Source organism: Hyperolius riggenbachi, chromosome 5 (assembly GCF_040937935.1).
Source record: "Hyperolius riggenbachi isolate aHypRig1 chromosome 5, aHypRig1.pri, whole genome shotgun sequence".
NCBI lineage: Eukaryota > Metazoa > Chordata > Amphibia > Anura > Hyperoliidae > Hyperolius > Hyperolius riggenbachi.
The window spans coordinates 125120657-125141805 of record NC_090650.1 but is presented as its reverse complement, the minus strand read 5'-3'; the positions used below and the strand labels follow the sequence as shown (position 1 = coordinate 125141805).

At 44.9% G+C, this 21149-nt stretch overlaps 1 protein-coding gene across 1 annotated transcript in view; it reads right to left on the bottom strand.

Annotated features, from left to right (window-relative positions):
• Nucleotides 1-21149, bottom strand: part of CMTM7 (CKLF like MARVEL transmembrane domain containing 7) — a 72878-nt gene that overhangs the window by 8650 nt on the left and 43079 nt on the right. The window contains exons 2-3 of the mRNA XM_068236231.1: nucleotides 10737-10910; nucleotides 6303-6401 (exon numbers count right to left, since the gene is read on the bottom strand). Coding sequence (XP_068092332.1) covers nucleotides 6303-6401; nucleotides 10737-10910 — 273 coding nt within the window. The remainder of the gene's footprint in view (nucleotides 1-6302; nucleotides 6402-10736; nucleotides 10911-21149) is intronic.

Sequence of the window (21149 nt, the reverse complement as noted above, 5' to 3'; positions counted from 1 at the left end):
GATAATCGTTCGAATTTCTTGATCGAAAAAAAAAAATATTTTCAACTTTCATTCAATTCGATCATTTAGATCGAATAAACGGGAAAATCGAACGTTTTTATTGTATTGTGTATGGGCACCATTAAATAGACCAGCTGAGTGCAATAGCCCACAGACACATAGAAGTAGCAGCGATCTGAATAAGCTGCCTGATCTCTTTGAGATGCCTCAGGATGTCAAGAAGCTCTTCCAGGTTTGCATAATCTATCTTGCAAATTTAGATCTAACTGTTTTGGAATATTAATTCTTTATTAAATAAGCTAGTCTTCTGAGTACTAAGCAGAGCTTTACATCTCCCAGAGAGAGACAACAGTGTAATTGTGTTACAAGTTCAGTGCCTGATTGTATGCTCGGATTGTACATCGCTACTGTGTGAGATTGCGCGCGTGTGTGTGTGGCATTCTCGTACACTGGCCTAAAGCGTGTAGCTGACCCAATGTACGGAAACGCCAGTCTGAGTGCAAGCAGCTCAACAGCAGAGTGGAAATTGTCGAAGTGTGTAGCAGTAACGCTGTGACGGTTGGCGGTGGTGGCAGAGTGTTGAGAGTTTAATGTTGAGGGGTGACAGCTTTGAGTTAGCTTGGATAAAGCTGCTCCCCTTCTCGATCTGGTCGACACCGCCATCAAGAACTGTCTCATCAGGCTTCCCGTGGGGCTGGTTCCTGACAGCCCCCCCCCCCACCCCAAACAAAAACCTCAAAACATATATAGAAGTGATTATTACCAGCACAGGACCAATAGAGAGCTAATACTGTGGTTGAGGGGGAGCCCCTTGAAGCTCCTCTGGCACAAAGGGCCCTGGTGCGAGTGCAACCTCTGCATCCCCTGTTCGCCACTGCTACCTGCCCCACCCACATATCCGTCTAATTGAACCAACCCTCAAGCAATGTGTCAGACTTTGATTGTAGTCTTCAGGTTTCCTTTTATTACTGCACCCCGTGTGGTCAAAACATTACTACAGATAAGTATAGTGAAAACAAGGATCTGCTCAGCCACGGTCTCACAGAACTTACTAAATGGGAATATTAGTTGAAGGCTGACAACAATAAGAGTTTCCTCTTTTATTACACTAGATACAGGTATTATTACAGACACAGAGTGCTCCAGGAAACATCTTTCTCTAGCTGTGCTTCTTATGAGTGGTGAGACAGATGCTGTCTTTATCCATCATTACCGTCTCACTGATTCAACCTGATTTTCTGGTTCCCTCATGCACTTGAATTTGACCTGATAAAGCGGCCTTCCACCGCAAAACGCGTTGTCTGATGTGCACAATAAAAATTCTGTCTTTACTGAAAATACTGCATTCTTAAATGTGACACCCTTAAGGTAAGAGAAACTTACCATTTGTCATATGATATTTATTATACCTTAGGTGCCTCCTACACCCCCTTTTAGAAAATATATTCTATCCTTTTAATACACTCGGCACAAAATCTGCCACCTGCAGTTTGCAAACTATTTTCAGGCTATGGGAATATTTCCAGTTCTTAAAGAGGAATATAACCCTGCATTTCAACTTTGCTCTAAAACATTATTTACAGTATATTATATGCAACCAGCATTTTTTTTTTTACTAGACCAGCATTGGAAGGGTTACACAGGGCTTTAACCACTTGCCGACCGCACGCTTATACCGTGCGTCGGCAAAGTGGCAGCTGCAGGACCAGCGACGCAGTACTGCGTCGCCAGCTGCAGGCTGATTAATCAGGAAGCTCGCGCGAGCGGCTGCTTCCTGTCAAATCACGGCGGGGGGCTCCGTGAATAGCCTGCGGGCCGCCGATGGCGGCTCGCAGGCTAAATGTAAACACAAGCGGAAATAATCCGCTTTGTTTACATTTGTACGGCGCTGCTGCGCAGCAGCGCCGTGAGGCAGATCGGCGATCCCCGGCCAGTCAGCGGCCGGTGATCGCCGCCATGTGACAGGGGACGTCCTGTCACTGGCTGCACAGGACGGATGGCGTCCTGTGCAGCCCGGATCACCGGGGAGGGGACAGGTAGGAGAGGGAGGGGGGAATTTCGCCGCGGAGGGGGGCTTTGAGGTGCCCCCCCCGCCAGCCACACGCAGGCAGAAGAGATCAGACCCCCCCTGCACATCATCCCCATAGGGGGGAAAAAGGGGGGCAATCTGATCTCTCTGACTGCACCCTGATCTGTGCTGGGGGCTGTAGAGCCCACCCAGCACAGATCACTAATAACCACGCTGGTCCTTAAGGGGGGGTAAAGGGTGGGTCATCAAGTGGTTAAAGTTCCTGGAGATTTCTGCAGACGCATCTGAAGCTGAAATAGATACATTTTGTTTACATAAGTGTATCTAAGTGTTGAATGTGACTCATCTCTCTGACTGAGCTGGAGGACAGCCAAAGTGTGTAACATTCAACACTTAGATACATTTATGTAAACAAAATGTATCTATTTCAGCTTTGGATGCGTCTGCAGAAATCTCCAGGAACTTTAAAGCTCTGTGTAACCCTTCCAATGCTGGTCTAGTAAAAAAAAAATGCTGGTTGCATATAATATACTGTAAATAATGTTTTAGAGCAAAGTTGAAATGCAGGGTTATATTCCGCTTTTGACTTAAACCAATAAAAATATTACCAAGGCATTGATGACCTCCCCAAGGGAAGCTGGTGCTTTTCACTACTGTAGACGTCAATTTAAGGGACCCTGAGCAGGACGCTAAAATGATCAAATTAACTTACCTGGGGCTTCCTCCAGCCACTCGTACTCTGTGATGTCCCCTGGTGTAATCTGGGCTCCCCCCGTTTTGCCCCAAGTGGCTCCGTTAGATCGGCAACTTCGGCCAAAGTCGGGCGCAACTGCAGTCCTCGAAAGAATGAACTGCACATGCGCAGGATGCTTACGGCGATGGGCGCGTGAGCGAGACAGGCTTGCGGAAGGGGCCGTGCATGCGCAGTCAGTGTTCTCCCCAGAAATTTGGAGAGATCGACTAGTCCAAAACCTGTCAGATCAGTTTTTTACTACCTACTGTAAGCGACAGCAACATAGGAGAAAAGTAATTTATAGTGCATTTCACCCTGGGTGAAAGGAAGTGAATTAAAGGGAATGCAACAGCGACCGTGAACATAGCCTTATTCTTTGCTATGTTTAATTACAACCCCATAGTCTACAACCTATGTTAAATTCAATAGGTGGACAATTTAGGGCACTGATCAACTTTTATGCATCTGAAATTTTCCACACATTTCACATCTTAAATTGTATGTGATGCACTGCAGCAATAGATATAAACACTTCACGTTCATAAGTAATCTGATGGCTTAAAGGGAATCTGAAGTAAGAATTCAGTCCATCCTTCCTGCGCTGTCCCTGAATGAACGTGTTTGGCATGCTAGGTGGAAAAGCTCTTCAGAAATTGCGGGCAACTACTCGTGTTCCTAAGTAGTTCTGAGAATCAGCACAGCCGTACTGCGAACATGTGAGACTGGGTGTGCCCATCCTTGGAAATACTCAGTGCCTGAGCCCACTAATGCAGTTGTGTGCAGTTGTATCCGCTTTTCAGCATCTGTGACATTGATGCGTTGCTGAAAAACGGACACAACTGCGCACAACTGCGTTAGTGAGCTCAGGCCCTGAGGGATGTGGGTAATTCCGAGGGCTGTCTGAGGAGTGTCAAAGACCTTGGAAGACGAGTAACCTCAACCAGGGGTGTCGCAGGAACGACGGGACAGACAGAGGTCTGGGTAAGCTCTATGGCATCTAGAGCCTTCCTTCTACATAGGTGTGTATGAAACCTGAAATCACTTCACATTTGCTTTCAAGGGAACCTGAGGAGATTATGACATATTTATTACATGCACATTGCCTGGCTGTCCTGCTGATCCTCCGCCTCTAATACTTTTATCCATACACCCATACACTCTGAACAAGCATGGTGGCATATTGGTTAGCACTCTCGCCTAGCAGTGTTGGGTCCCCGGTTCAAATCCCTCCTAGGGCACTATCTGCATGGAGTTTGTATGTTCTCCCTGTATCTGTGAGAGTTTCCTCCAGGCATTCTGGTTTCCTTCCACATCCCAAAAACACACAGATAAGTAAATTGGCTTCCCCCTAAATTGGCCCTAGACTACAATACATACAGAGCATGTATACATACTGTATTACTATGACAGGGATTAAATTGTGAGCCCCTCTTAGGGATAGTTAGTGACATGACTATACAGTGGCTTGCAAAAGTATTCGGCCCCCTTGAAGTTTTCCACATCTTGTCACATTACTGCCACAAACATGAATCAGTTTTATTGGAATTCCACGTGAAAGATCAGTACAAAGTGGTGTACATGTGAGAAGTGGAACGAAAATCATACATGATTCCAAACATGTTTTACAAATAAATAACTGCAAAGTGGGGTGTGCGTACTTATTCAGCCCCTTTTGGTCTAAGTGCAGTCAGTTGCCCATAGACATTGCCTGATGAGTGCTAATGACTAAATAGAGTGCACCTGTGTGTAATCTAATGTCAGTACAAATACAGCTGCTCTGTGACAGCCTCAGAGGTTGTCTAAGAGAATATTGGGAGCAACAACACCATGAAGTGCAAAGAACACACCAGACAGGTCAGGAATAAAGTTATTGAGAAATTTAAAGCAGGCTTAGGTTAAAAAAAGATTTCCAAAGCCTTGAACATCCCACGGAGCACTGTTCAAGAGATCGTTCAGAAATGGAAGGAGTATGGCACAACTGTAAACCTACCAAGACAAGGCCGTCCACCTAAACTCAAAGGCCGAACAAGGAGATCGCTGATCAGACATGCAGTCAAGAGGCCCATGGTGACTCTGGACGAGCTGCAGAGATCTACAGCTCAGGTGGGGGAATCTGTCCATAGGACAACTATTAGTCATGCACTGCACAAAGTTGGCCTTTATGGAAGAGTGGCAAGAAGAAAGCCATTGTTAACAGAAAAGCATAAGAAGTCCCGTTTGCAGTTTGCCACAAGCCATGTGGGGGACTCAGCAAACATGTGGAAGAAGGTGCTCTGGTCAGATGAGACCAAAATGGAACTTTTTGGCCAAAATTGAAAACGTTATGTGTGGCAGAAAACTAACACTGCACATCACTCTGAACACACCATCCCCACTGTCAAATATGGTGGTGGCAGCATCATGGTCTGGGGCTGCTTCTCTTCAGCAGGGACAGGGAAGCTGGTCAGAGTTGATGGGAAGATGAATGGAGCCAAATACAGGGCAATCTTGGAAGAAAACCTCTTGGAGTCTGCAAAAGACTTTAGACTGGGGCAAAGGTTAATCCGAATAATAATAATAATCCGAACATTTGTATAGCGCTTTTCTCCTTTCGGACTCAAAGCGCTCAAGAGCTGCAGCCACTGGGACGCACTCAGGAGGCCACCATGCAGTGTTAGGGAGTCTTGCCTTGAACTCCTTACTGAATAGGTACTTGACCTAGCCAGGATTTGAACCCTGGTCTCCCATGTCAAAGGCAGAGCCCTTAACCAGTACACTATCAGGTTCACCTTCCAGCAGGACAATGACCCTAAACATAAAGCCAGGGCAACAATGCAATGGTTTAAAATAAAACATATCCATTCGTTAGAATGGCCCACTCAAACTCCAGATCTAAATCCAATTGAGAATCTGTGGCAAGATCTGAAAACTGCTGTTCACAAACGCTGTCCATCTAATCTGACTGAGCTGGAGCTGTTTTGCAAAGAAGAATGGGCAAGGATTTCAGTCTCTAGATGTGCAAAGCTGGTAGAGACATACCCTAAAAGACTGGCAGCTGTAATTGCAGCAAAAGGTGGTTCTACAAAGTATCGACTCAGGGGGCTGAATAATTACGCACAAACCACTTTGTAGTTATTTGTAAAAAATGTTTGGAATCATGTATGATTTTCGTTCCACTTCTCACGTGTACACCACTTGGTATTGGTCTTTCATGTGGAATTCCAATAATATTAATTCATGTTTGTGGCAGTAATGTGACAAAATGTGGAAAACCTCAAGGGGGCCGAATACTTTTGCAAGCCACTGTATATGTAAATTGCTGCGGAAGATGTCCACACTATATGAATACTAAATAATAATAATAACAAATTTGCAGATCAGGTAGTCTGACTGGATTCGCCACATGCTTGTTTTGGGAGTGTGATTCAGACACTACTGTAGCCAAAGATCAGCAGGATTGCCAGGCAACCGGCATTGTGCAAATGGAAATAAATATTGCAGCCCCCATATACCTGTCACCCCAGTTACACTTTAAAGAACAGATTTCTTTGCATGACTTACCGATCCTGCCACTAACCCAGCAAAAGTGTAGCTTTTAACTGCAGCCACTATGGAACCAATGAGAAGAAGGAAGGTGCAGATTGCATAGTGCAAGAGCTCCTGTAAGAAAAAATAAATATTTTATGACAAAAAAAATCCCCTTATCAAATTCTCATTACAGGTAAAGTACCAACATTCTTCAACTCTTAAAACCAACAGGACTGGATCAATGAATCACACCGACATGATTGTGTTTAAAGGGAGCCTGTAATGACAGAAATACTGCATACATCTGAAGTGAGAGGGATATGGAGGCTGCCATATTTATTTCCTTTCAAGCAATACCCGTTGCATGACTAGGCTGATCCTCTGCCTGTAATACTTATACTCGGTCCACACTTGTGCGGATGCAGAATGGAAAGGGAACACATATGGCAGCCTCCATACTCTTCTCACGTCAGTTGTACTTTAACTTGTTTTTATTTGAGCAAGCACGGGTTCTATGCACTGATGTCCCTGTATATCATACACTTATGCTGGGTACACGCGGTACGATTTTCCATGCGATAGATGGATCCGATTGATAAAATCCCTCATGTCCGATATTACTCCAGATCGATTCTGCGCTCGATTTCTCATAGAAGTGAAAGGAAAAAGATACGAAAAACAAGCGAAGATAAGAGAATCGAGTGCAGAATCGAGCGGGAAAAAAAATCGGGTCGGAAAATCGCACAGAAAATCTTTCCGTGTGTACCCAGCATAAGAAGCATTGCTGAAATCATCTCAGCAATGTGACAGTGTGCTTAAACTCTAAGGCTGGAGAACTATGCAGAATACAACGGAACCGGCAAAGATCTGTATTGTCCAAACCCACAATGCAGCCAGAGATGAATACCTATGGGAATTATTCTGCAGATATATTGACAACACACAGCCTGATGCACAAAAGGCCAGTAATTTTGCAATACATGCGGGGCACTGCAATTTTAGCACCACCAGGGCAGCACCCACCCGTTACACTATTAGCACTACTGCTATGGTAAAGCACGTTACCATGAGACATGCATTAGGACCGGAAAAAAATTCTGTGCACTGCCTGGGCTAGGCAAAATTTCAAGCCCTCTGTGCACCAGGCCCAGTGTTAGCTAAAATAGTACGACTGAAAGATAAAAAGGTTGATATGCCATTTCTGTGCTTATCTAAAAATATGCAAAATTCTCATAGCGGTTTTACAGGAAACAGGACATGCATGATCTGCAGTGAAACTTCAGTAATTTACTATGGTTCAAAATGTCCTGGAGCTTATTCATAAAGCATCCTTACGGGCTAGCGACCCTCTGTTACTATGGAAGGGGGAGGCGGATAATGTGCGCACATGAAGAAGTGGCTTCCGTCGGGTGGGGAGAGTAGGATAACAATGCGCTCAGTGGTAGCTTGGATGATCCCGCATGCATAATCTTTAGGAGTCGTCAGGAGGCCCCAGAGTAAAATGAGCCATAAAGTACTTTTCTCCTATAATGCTGTCACTTACAGTAGGCAGTAGAAATCTGAGTAGTCCATCTCTTCATAGGGGATTCTCAGCATGGCCTTTATTCTTTATAAAGATATTCCCTAAAAAGGATTTAGGCTGGTTTCACAGTGGGACGTTACAGGCGCACGTTAGAGCAGCCTGTAACGCAGCCCACCGCACAGTAATGAAAAATCAATGGGGCTGTTCACAGTGCGGACGTTGCGTTACATTGTAACGCTGCGTCACAAGGCAACGTACTGCATGCAGTACTTTAGACGCGGCTGAGCCGCGTTAGACTGCTTGCACATGCTCACTAATGTTGGGGAGGAGCGGAGAGCGGCCAGGCACATGGCTAATTAATATGCACTGCACGTTATGACGTGCAGTGTTTACTTCCTGGAGCAGCCGCTCTGTGCGGCGATTGGCCGGCGGGACCACGTGATGCCGCATGCGCACAAGAGTGCGCATCACGGCATCACTGACGCCAGAGTGAGCTGCACAACGCGGCTCACTCTGACGTCCAGATCCAGCACCACCAGGCGTTGAGTTAGGGGGACGTTATGCGACCTTAACGCCCCCTCTAACGCAACGTCCTGGTGTAAAATTAGCGTTAAACAAAGATGCTGGCCAGCTTCCCTGCTCGCTACACATTTTTTTGGCAGTTGGACAGAGCAACTGCCATTCACTAAGTGCTTTTGAAAATAAATAAATCCCTGAGAATCCCCTTTGAAGAGATGGACTAGTCCAAAACCTGTCACTTCTGTCAGATTTCTACTGCCTACTGTAAGTGACAGCAACATAGGAGAAAAGAAAAATAGAAAAGGGAGGAGCGCTCCGTAGTGTATTAAACTTTTTAATTGGATACCACGCAAGGGTTAAAAACACTTACAAAATTGTAAAAAACATCAGGCATATCATGGGTAAACACCCCAAAAACAAAGACCTTGGATGGCAACCTGTTCCTCCTCTGTGGCCAGCAGCGGGGGTGGTCCTGGATGTTGAATGGACACCGGGAGCCTATCCTCTGGTCACTGGATGCAGTAACTTCGCAACGCGTTTCGGCGTATCCACGCCTTTGTCAAGCTTGACAAAGGCGTGGATACGCCGAAACGCATTGCGAAGTTACTGCATCCAGTGACCAGAGGATAGGCTCCCGGTGTCCATTCAACATCCAGGACCACCCCCGCTGCTGGCCACAGAGGAGGAACAGGTTGCCATCCAAGGTCTTTGTTTTTGGGGTGTTTACCCATGATATGCCTGATGTTTTTTACAATTTTGTAAGTGTTTTTAACCCTTGCGTGGTATCCAATTAAAAAGTTTAATACACTACGGAGCGCCCCTCCCTTTTCTATTTTTCTTTTTTGTACTACAGTCACACCCTCCAGCCGGGGCGGAGGAGCAGCTAGTGGCAGTATTAAGAATAACCAGAAGTGGTGGTTGTTTAGCGCAAGATTGCACATCGTTTCTTCTTCTTCAACATAGGAGAAAAGTCATTTACTTTTACTCTGTAAAAAATGTACTTCTTATTTGTATATGTTAGCACATATTCTGAATTTTATAATTTTTCGCTGTAGTGCCCCTTTAACCACTAAGGGCCCGTTCAGACTACAAAATGCGGACCGCAACGCATGCGGACCGCAACGCGTACGAACGCACGCATGTCCGCGTTCGTATGCGTTGCGTGGCTGATCCCATCACTGAAAAGTGAATGGGACAGCCGCGCGTTTTTGTAAAATCTGCGTGCAGCATGCGTTCCCGGACCGCACAGGTCCGGAACGCATGCTGTGTGAACATCAGACATTGCACTCTATGCAATGTCTGATGTCGTGCGTTTTGGCCACCTGCACGCGTTTCCAAAACGCGGCTGGAAACGCGTGCAGTGTGAACGGGCCCTTAATGTTTACAATATTTATGTAAAAAAAAAAAAAAAAATTGGGGCTGCGATCAGACCCCACCAACAGAGAGCTCTGTTGGTGGGGAGAAAAGGGGTAGGAATCACTTGTGTGTGAGTTCTTGGGCTCTGCAGCGAGCCCTTAAAGCTGCAGTGGCCATTTTTGTGAAAAATGGCCTGGTCTGTGTGTGTGTGTGTGTGTGTGTGTGTGTGTGGGGGGGGGGGGGGGTCCTGAAGTGGTTAAGGGGAGGGGGGAAGAGTGTCAGGGGTACTTCAGGCAGTTATTCTGTGTTTATACTGACAGAAATCTGATGTATTAATCCCTTTTAGAAAAATGTGCTGCTAAACCGAGCAACAATTTATTTTTCCTTTTTCTCTTGCTTATCTGCAATGCTTATCATCCCTGTGCAGATGTTATCAGCACTTCAACGCACATCAAAAGTATGTAGAAGATGGGCTAGTGTTGAGTCATCTCTTAATGAGTCACAAGCAAGTATTTTAAAACAGAGGTAAGGGTTAATTCAGAAGGGTGGCGAAATTATGCATTTTGGATGGGCAATAACTGATGATAAACTGACAGTTGGCTGCTGCATATTCAACCGAAAGAGGCCATCCCTTGGGCAGCTGGAGCTAACGGATGCCAGGCAGCAATGCATCACAAGACCACTACATATATGATAGGGTGGTTGCTCTACCTACAGTGAGTCCACTGCTATCTGAACTAGGCCTAATGTATACATATTAGATTTTCAACCAACACTTAAGTATATGTACATACTAATGCTAGGTACACATCAATTTCCCGGCAGATCCACGGGTCGAAATGATTATTTCTGACATATCCAATCAGCTTCCAATCAATAACGAGATTGATTTTGTGCAGTAGTGATCGGACAATCGATCAAGTTATCGATCAGACATGTCGGAAATAATATTTTTGACCCATCATACTGCTGGGAAATTGCAAGGTGTGTAGTAATACATTATCACAAAATTTCTGAAAGCTTTTTCATTTCAAAGAGATGTTGCACAGAGGAATTCATTGTGTACCTACCGCCAGTGGCCATGACACGCATGTCAGCAATCTATAAATTCGGAACAGGTTCACCACATACAAGATAATTATTAAGATCATGAAGCAAATTGTAATAACTTCAAAGTAGCTATATGCGCTGTAATCTGTCCAAAGTGAGCACCTCACACACAAGAAAGCAATCAGCAGGCACACCTGCAAGACAAGAAAGAGACACCACACATTATAATAACCATCACAACGCAAAAAGGCTACACGAGTCTTCTCAAAACTCATTCTAAAGTGTCACCAACAATTTAATGAAAATTGGCATTGATGATATACAGAACATTGATGATCAGGAGCAATCATATTGGGTGATGCACGTTTAGTGAGTATGCAGTTTTACCCAACAGACTAGCAGCTTGTTGCGCACAGTAAAGGTCAGACCCTGCGGGTAGCAACACTCTAGGCAGTCCGTGAAAGTTAGCATTTAGCTGCATATGCGTTTGTGCGTTTTCAGTGCGTTTGCATTTTTGTTCCGCACATGTGTTTTTCTTGTGTTTTGCATGCGTTTTAATGAATTTGCGGTTTGTATATATAAATTGCATATGCGTTTTGTATGCGTTTTATGCTAATCACTAGGAAGTGAACAGGGTAAGTGCAGCACAGCTTAATGACAGGAATGCAAACTCAGAGCACGCTATGCTGAGGTAGTGCAGCTAGAGTGTGCTGGTAACTTACGCTCGGTCCTCCGAACTAACGGGCGCTCCACTGAACCTGCCTTGAGTCCCGGCGGGTCCTTTAATGGACGCAATCCCTGCACTTTGATTGGCCCAATAGGCTGCCGGTCGAGTGACAGGCAGCCTACTGGGCCAATCAAAGCACTGGGATCACGTCCATTAAACCAACTGGACCCGCCAGGGCTCAAGGCAGGTTCAGTGGAGCGCCCATTAGTTCGGAGGACCGAGCGTAAGTTACCAGCACACCCTAGCTGCAGTACTGCTCTAGCTGTTACACATGAAGCTTCCAGTTTGAGAATTCTGGGTCTGTTCGTGTCTGTGGTAGATCAACTAAATGGATTGAAAGAACACAACAAAAAGCATTACGCACCACTGCTGTAAAAATGTGGTGCAGGTGTCTTGTAAAAGTGTAGTTCAAATCAAGTAAAAATCAAATACAATGATCACGTATTGTGAAAAATATTGAATGTATATTTTTTTATGAAAATATAGATAATAGAAGAGTATACCATTGAAACACAAGACAAGGGGCTATCATAACTTCATAAATGTCAAGGCTTGCTTAGTCACATGATGGCAACACTCATTTAACCATTATTAGCTTGGACTCTAATGGTGTGTACACACTTGAAAGATTAATGAAAGATCACAGACCAATTGTACCCCCTTCCATGTAGTATGAGAGCCATACTCTACACAGTCTATTCTATTGAGCTGAACTCCCCATCAGATAAAAATCTTTGCAAGATGTTGTGCACAAAGATGCTGTACACATTAACCAGATCAGCATCTGCAAAAGATCTGTTCCTGCAAAAGATCAGTTCCTGCAAAATGCATTCTTAAGGGGCCCATACACCTAACGATTTTCCCGCCGATATACAGCCGTTTCGATCACAGTGATCGAAACGGCTGTGAAATTGCCGCGCACACCTCTGACAGAACGATGGATTTCTGTCCGAAATCCATCGTTCCTGTCGACTCCCGTCGATCCATCCGTGCGGAAGATTTTTTCCGAGCGCTGGGGGGTCGGGAGTGCGTCGATAGCCGTGTTCGAATGCCCGACGACCGACGCAATACAGCGGCAATACATTACCTGTTCCGCCGGCGCGAGTCCCACTGTCAACGCTGCTCCGTCTCCGCGCTGGTCTTGTCTGGTCTTCGGCATGCTTCACTTCTTCCTGCCCGGCAGGAAGTTTAAACAGTAGAGCGCCCTCTACTGTTTAAACTTCCTGCCGGGCAGGAAGAAGTGAAGCATGCCGGAGACCAGACCGGAGACGGAGCAGCGGTGTCCAGGGGACTCGCTCCGGCGGAGCAGGTAATGTATGCGGGGCGAGGAGCGGCGGCAGCACCACCACCACAGATTGTGAACGGTTTCAGGCTGAAATCGGTTCACAATCTGTTTGCAGTAAAGGTGGCCATACGATCCCTCTCTGATCAGATTCGATCAGAGAGGGATCTATCTGTTGGTCGAATCTGATGGCAAATCGACCAGTGTATGGCCACCAATAGTCTATGATATCTGCAGATCCTTATACACACCTTGTTTAACAGACATTCATCTGCAGATCAGATCCACCAGGATGGATCTTCAGATCTGCAGATGATTGTCAGATATGCAGTTTAATGTCTGTTAAACAAGGTGTGTATGAGGATCTGCAGATTTCATAGACTATGAATGCATTTTACAGGAACTGATCTTTTGCAGATACTGATGTTTTGAATGTGTATAGCATCTTTGTGCACAACATCTCGCAAAGATTTTTATCTGATGGGAAGTTCAACTCAATAGAATAGACTATGTAGAGTATGCTCTCATACAACACGGAAGGGGGTAAAATTGGTCTGTGATCTTTCATTAATGTTTCAAGTGTGTACACACCATAAGTCATATTCTGATTGGACACTTGATTGTAACTCCCAGAATCCACCCAAAACTGTGAATGTAATGATGATGATATATGACTTTAAAAGATGCTGACAAACAATTGCTGTCTCGTCCATCGTCTGTTAGAGACCCCCTAAACTGGGTTTACAGTCGTGACCCAGCAAAAATAATCATTCACCCATTTCTAAACAAAATTCCAAAAACTTGCTCAACCATAGGGTAACTACTCTTCCTCTGGACGCCACAACTGCTCCACTGACATGTCCAGCAGAGTATCAGTGCAGGGATGGATTGTGCTGCCTGTATCGTGAGCACTGTGTGAATACAGCCCTGTTCCTTTGCCAGTCACATCTATCAGCCCATCGGCCTGGATGTAGGCAGGAGACACTGGCTATGGGGGTGGAGGGGATACAGTCCAGGTGTTTTTCAGATTCAAAAAAGGATTACTCCAGACACGACTGCAACGGATACTGCTATAGAATCAACGGTCTGATCTGGCAGGTGCTACAAGCAGAAGAATTTTTCTATTCTGTTAGAAGTGAAAAGTTATTTTAACTTTCTGCACCCATTTACTTGAGAGCATAAATGAACAATTAGTCCCACTGCTAGCAGTGGTTTGAAAGCCTTTACAACAAAAATATGCATAATAAAATCAACAAAACAACGTTTTTAAAAGTAGAATGATTGTCTCTTAAAACATAATTTATTAAAGCACTGATTGCATTGAGGAACTGGTGCCTGTTCTGTGGCAGTGCTGCAGTAATGGTTTCCTGTGTAGATAATGTGGTAGTTCCTCCTGTAGTCACTGGGGATATCTAGCATTTACATGCACTCAAACAGCTGACAGGAAGCTCTTAGAAGCTCAGAAATCACAAGCAAAACACAACATGTTTAAAATTAGACAGTGTGCATTGGCAGAATGTCAGAGCAGAGTCCACTCAGAATGCACAGCATTACAAACACTTTTGAAGGTCTGTTAAAGTGAACCAGAGACTAAGCACCCTCATGTATTTTACTTTATATATCAGTGGGAACATTAGAGAAAACACCTATGCTGCTTTCTGCTTCATCCTTCACTGCTCAGCCTGCTTGTTATCAGCCCTGATAAAATTCCAGACTAAGCATTCAGTCTGGCTGTGCTGAGAAATCATTATAGCTGAGTCTTTCTTCTCTGATGTCTTTTCAAGCCCAAGCCTGCCTCCTTCTGGCGCTGCTATAATGGCTAGGCTATAATGATTCCTGAGAAAAGCCAGACTGAATGCTCAGTCGGGGATTTTATTAGGACTGTTAACAAGCAGGCTGAACTGTTAAGAATGGAAGAGAGAGCAGGGTAGGTGTTTTCTCTAATGTTCCCACTGATATATATGGTAAAATACATGAGGGTGCTTTGTCTCTGGTTCACTTTAAGCCTTATGTCAATAAGTTACAAGTATATAATCTATATAAAATACAAGAAAGGTATGACTACAAATACAAGGTTTGCAGCAGTCATATACTTAAAGAGAGCCCGAGGTAGGCTACCTGATCCAGGGGGCTGAGCGGATCAAGTAACCACAAAAACCGGCCTGCGCAGTACAGCCCGGAGGACGTCCGATGACGTCATCGCGCCCGCTTGAAACGCAGATTGGAGCGTAGAAGAAGCCCGACCTGGCCGCCGGCCTAGCCAGGTCGGGTCGGCCACCGGAGACCACCGGGAGCCTGCGGAGCGGCGCCGAGGGCACATCCTGCCTGCCACGGGCTGGAGGAAGCAGCAGGTAAGTGGATTTTGATTTTTTCCCCCTCAGCCTGAACCTTCCCTTTAAGTGCAATCCTGCAGTGCCAAAGAGAGAAGAACTATCAGCTCAGTTGCGATGACATGACACATGTATACTTTTTATTTATTTTTTTTTGCTTGTATATCAAGTCAAAATTTCACTAAAATGTTTGCTTGTATTGCAAAGCGCTCTTAAACCAAGCTACTCTCAATCCAAGGTTCTACTGTATATTGTAATGGGATATTCACATTGGTGTGTTAGCATTCTGTTAGAACAACACAAGGCATGCTATGTGGCACCAGACAAAATGCTCATTTACAGTTGCAGGGAAGCATACTTTTCATGTACTGCATGCCTCACATACCCATTGTAATGCACAAAACAACTTTTCCCGTCTGTTGCGTTGCAATTCTGTCTTTACAGCATGTGCTGAGCTCCAGTGTGAAACTAATGTTTTTTTAAAAAAAATCTATTGGGAGTCACTGGTGACATCATCCATAATCGGAAATGGGTGGACTATTGTGCTACTATGACATGGGAGCTGTATTTGGGGTCTGATGGCTGCTGCTGCCCTAACTCCCTCAAGACTAAGCATAAGCCCAAGGGCTGTAACAAATGTAGTGCACCAGGCCCCACAGCAGGGGTACCAGAAAATAAACAACATGCCAGGACTGGTCAAGGATCTTGTAGTTCTGGCAGGAAAAAGAGTGTTCTAATTCATTTGACTTGGCCAGAAATACCATTTTGAAGCTTGTCCTGTAAAGATGGCCACACACAATACAATAAAATGATCCAATGTTACAACAATCTGTTAAAAACAATTGGGTGTGTGTAAAAATGTTAAAGCTTTTTGTAATTTGCTCGGGAAATCTGATCAATCAGATCGATTGGGAGTGGTGAATTTTTCTGATCTATTTTTATGGAGATTGAATGGTGTAGGGTAGATTACCAATTTCGTAATATATAGACACAAGAAATTTTTCCGAGCTTCCAATAATTTTTTTCATAACTGGGGAAAAATTGATTGTGTGTGTGTGTGTGTGTGTGTGTGTGTGTGAGTGTGAGAGAGAGAGAGAGAGAGAGAGAGAGAGAGAGAGAGAGAGAGAGAGAGAGAGAGAGAGAGAGAGAGAGAGAGAGAGAGAGAGGTACGTTGGTCAGTTTTTCAAATGTTACAATCAGTGAGAAAAATTGTTTGTAATTCTTGCATTGAAAATAAATGTCAAAAATTGTATGGTGTGTAGCCCCCTTTTAGACGTTGCAAGCTCAGTACCACCTCATATAGATAACAATAACATTTCTATAGTGCTTTTCTCCCATAGGACTCAAAGCGCTGTGGTTCAGTTCTGACCTTCTCCAATGACATTCAGGCCTTGGAATACACAGACTATAGATAACTGCATTGAAGCAGTAAGAGTTCTGTACTATTGTGGATTTAGGCAGCATAGTGTTTTTTTTTTTAATTTAAATGACCACTATAGTGAAAAAGTAAGCAGATAAAATTTAACAGAACTGACAGTCTATCTCCTCATGGGGGATTCTCAGGTTTTTTTTTTCAAAAGCATTTCATGAACAGGAGTTGCTAAGTCTTGCTAAGACCATGACCCACACTGGAAGGAGGACCTCATCCAACCCGCTACCAGGAGCTGTGGAGCCTAGCCCCCGGCTTAGTGTGCCAAAGCAAGTTTGCCGTATAGTGGGTACAGGTTTTTCAGCCAACCGCACAGGTGAGAGCATTCTACCTTTGATTGTATTGACTGTTTGCGACTATTCTGAGAGTGTTCTGCCCATTATGTTCTTGCTGAATGCAAAGACCTCTGTGCTTTGTCCATTCCTCTCTTTGTCGCCTTCCCCTCCAACCTTCATAATCACTCCTTGAATATTTTGACTTTTGGCTTACCGGTAAGTCAAATTTTCAGACAGTCTTGCAGATATGTTTCCTCATGTACCATGCTGGCTTTCTGAGGTTAGATACCAATAATACAATCTTGATTGTATACCACATCTATATATTATGATGGACTACCTAAAGCAGGGGTGTCAAATTCAATCATGTAAGAGGCCAAAATCCAAAACATAGACTAAGTCGCGGGCCAAATTGTTTATTAAGATCTGATATTTATGAAACAGTCGCAAACAAAAGGGCGTAACTATAGTGACTAGACATCCACACGCTCTATGCTGCATAGCATACCTCTAGACGCATGTCACGTGATGGGAAGCTGGAGGGATGCAAGCATAGAACATGCAGCTGGCAGGAAGAACAGAAGAGATCCGAGTATATGAAGGGAACTTTATAAAATCTATGTGTGCATGTATCTGTCACTTTGTTGGGTAGGCTGGGGAAAAACACAAAGTCCATCGGGTTAAACCAAAAGCAAATGGAAAAACCATGTTGTTCTTTCATAAACTCTGGCTGAGCCAGAAAAAGACAAATAAAAAAGCTGAAAGGTTTCCAGTCATTCGTAATAAGAAAATTCCTTTCTAACTCCTTACAGCAGTCAGGTACATGAATCAGCATTCTGTCAGTATGTGGTCTCAAATTACATATGCCATGCTGAGAGATGCATGCTGTATGTATATATAGTAGCAATCCCATGTTCCATTTTTTGATTTTTTCTTCAAGGCAATCCTATATAGTAGCCGAAGATTTAAGTATGCATACCTGTGGGCAGTGGCTTAGTGTGGGCGGTGCAGTTGTAGGTGGTGGCTTAGTGTGGGCGGCGGCTTAGTGTGTCAGTTGTGGTGTTTGCGTGCAACTGCAGGTGCGTCTGTGCATACTTAAGGAGGAACTGTAACCAAGGATTGAACTTCATCCCAATCAGTAACTGACATTCCCCTTTCCCATGAGAAATCTTTACCTTTTCTCAGACGGATCATTAGGAGGCTCTGTATGACCGATGTTGTGGTGAAACCCCTCCCACAGTGTGATGTCAGCACCTAGGTACTGACATCACACTATGGGAGCCTTCTTGCATTGTGGGAAATGACATCTGTTTCCAACTGCCAAAAAAGCAGCTTCTCCTTCCACAGATATCACACGGCAGCAGTAAAGATGTCACCATGTGATACATTTCAGAATGTAAATCAGGGAGAGGAAAGATTTTACAATGGGCAAACACTGACTAAATCATGTATAAATAATTATTGTAAAAATTCAGTTTTTTTTCATTACGTTACGTTCCCTGCAGTTCCTCTTTAAGTATTACCAGACGCACCTGTGGGCAGCGCAGTTGTGGGCGGCCCAGCTGTGGCCAATAGCTTAGTGCGGCTTGCAATTCTTTTGAGAATCTGGGTTTCCTGGTGGTTAATAAACCACTGCATTATATCTACAGTCAGAGCAATCAGTGGCTCGCCTGAAAATCAGAGGTCAAAAAAGTGAAAGTCCACAGGCTGCTATTGTAGCAGCAACAATCTCACACAAAAAGCAGCAGATGTGTCGCTACAGAGGATTTACCCTGTTGCCGGAGTGACATGACTAGGAGCAACTCCATTGGATAGCATTAGCTGTGCTAGTAGAGACTTACCACACGTTGCTGCAGCTACAAATTATGGGTAACACAGCCCTAACTTCTAAGCAGTCAATCAAAAGGCATAGCATATTATTACGCATTTACACACCACTGACACCTTGCCAATGAGAGTTTATCTTATTAGAAAACAAAAGCCTTATGAAAAATGGAACATTACAAACTACACTGAGTATTCCCAGACAGGATATGCTTTTGGCATTAGAATGTCAGTCAGGTGCTTCCAGCAATGCATGACTATACACAAGTCCTGCTGTAACAATAGCAGCATTCTCCTGCAATTATGTGTCCGCCACACTCTCTGGAAAGAAATACTGAGTTTCAACTGAGCCATAAACAACTTTTTATCGCAATTAGGAATATGCACAGAACTGGAAGCCGCACTTTATGAGCCAGTATTTGCATCTACCCATCCAAAGACAGCCACGTAATCTAAAATGTTGCATATTATTTTAGATTTAAAGAGTAACTAAACTAATCCTAGGAACTGTTAACCATGTAGTCAGATTTCCACTGGAGCACATTAACTTCCCTGGCGGTATGATTATTTCCAGATTTAGGGTCTAAAAGCAGTTTTTTCACAAGCTTTTAGACCCTAAAAACAAGAAAAAAAACATACTACAGAGAGAAATGCAACAGCTCCTGCATATAACTCACTCAGGCTCGGGATTACCACCCTGAGCTGCGGATTTCCGACCGGAGCTTGACTCGGGATTACCGCTAAGGAGGTTAAGGCTACTTTCATACTAACAGAAGCGCCATGCGTTGCGGTATCCCCCTCCCCCCATCCCGCAGCTCATCATGAGGGCAATGTAAGTCTATGGAGATTTACACACTATTGTGACGCAATGTGACAGAAGTAGCAAAATCGCTGCAATCCTGCTGCAAACCCTGCAGTGTGTTGCCGCATGATCTGTGCCTACCACATGGATTATGCAGCAATGCCAGTCTATGGCAATGAAATAAGTGTAAACGAGCAATCCCGGTAGCGGTGAGGCACCCACACGCAAAACAACGGTAAACCAGTAGCATACTTCCTGTCCAATACGTTACCCTGTGGCGCACTCAGCTGCAAGGTAATATGCCTTGAGCAATATTGCGGTGTGATCATTCTGCCCTGGGCTCTCCTGTAGAGATGGAACGAACTGTTCTCCTGGTGAATAGTTCCCAGCAAACAACGCGTGTTCGCCTTAGCATCTGTTCGCGATGCTGTATTCAACCCAGCCCTTATACATTATAATGGAACCAAAAACTGACCCCTCACCCCAGAGTCAGCAGACACATGGCAGCCAATCAGCTATCCCTCCCACCTGGACTCCCCCCCCCCCCCCCCATTAAAAAGCCAGCACAGCAGCCATTTTACACTCTGCCTGTGGCTGCTGTGAAGGAGACTAGGGACAGAGCTGTACTGCTATTAGGGAAAGCGTTAGGGCTGGTTCAGACGGACGCTTGCAGAGCGTTTACTGCCAGCGTTCGGGGCTTGGCGTTAAACGCTCCCATTCAAGTGAATGGGAGCGTTTGTACCAAGCTTTTACGCGCGTTTGCACGAACGCGGCGTTCGGGTCCCGATTTTCACTGGCGTTCAAGGAGCCCCTGGAAGCTACATGTTGCTTCCAGGGGCGGTTAACCGCGACGGATAATGTCCCCCTAGGGGAAGAAAAAACGCGACCGCATCCAAACGCAACGCGAACGCTGCTGAACGCCCGAACGCATTGCCGCCGCGACGCCAACGAACGCGACGCCTCCAAACGTCCGTCTGAACCAGCCCTTAGTTAGGCCTGTGTTCTGTGTCCCTCAGTGGAGTTTCTTGCTGCTACAGTACCAATTCACCATCTACATAACCCCAAGAAACCTTCTAAAGGCTGTGTTTTGATCTTGTGATATTGCTGTTCAGTGTGTCCCACAGTGCACTTTAGCTGTTGCAGACAGGTGCAGAAGTATCCACTACTGCTCCCTGTATAAGGCCTTAGTGCAGAATCAATGTTTTTTTTGGTCACTTAACTGTCATTGAAGTACAAATACATATCCCTAACGGGAAAGGCCCCTTAGCGCACTGGGGGTTAAAAATTAATTTTTATTCAGTTCAATTAACTGAAAAATAAAATAGCAGCGCAATCCTACCTAATAAAAGCTAAGTGTCGCTGCGTCCAGCGGTTTGCAGCGTCCCTGTGTCCCTGGTAATTTGCTGTTACTGCGCATGTGCGCAGTAACGTAGAGCTGGAAGGACCAGGGAGGGAGGTTGGTGCGCGGCGGGTGCGCGCGCATCCTGAGTGACCGGCGGCGTTAAAAAAAGACCTAGAGCCCGTTTTTAAACGGGCTTGGGTCTACTAGTACACATATAAAAGGATAATGACACAGATGTCATGTAAGCAAACATGCTACCCTTTCTCTGTTGCAGGTGTCCACACAGGTCCAATCTATATCACACCGGGAGGAAACACGACCATGCACTTCCTATCAGAAGGTGTAAATACACCTGGCCTGTCTGGGACACCAGAAACGCTCACATACACTTCAGGCAGTTAGGTGAGATGGGTGCATCACCC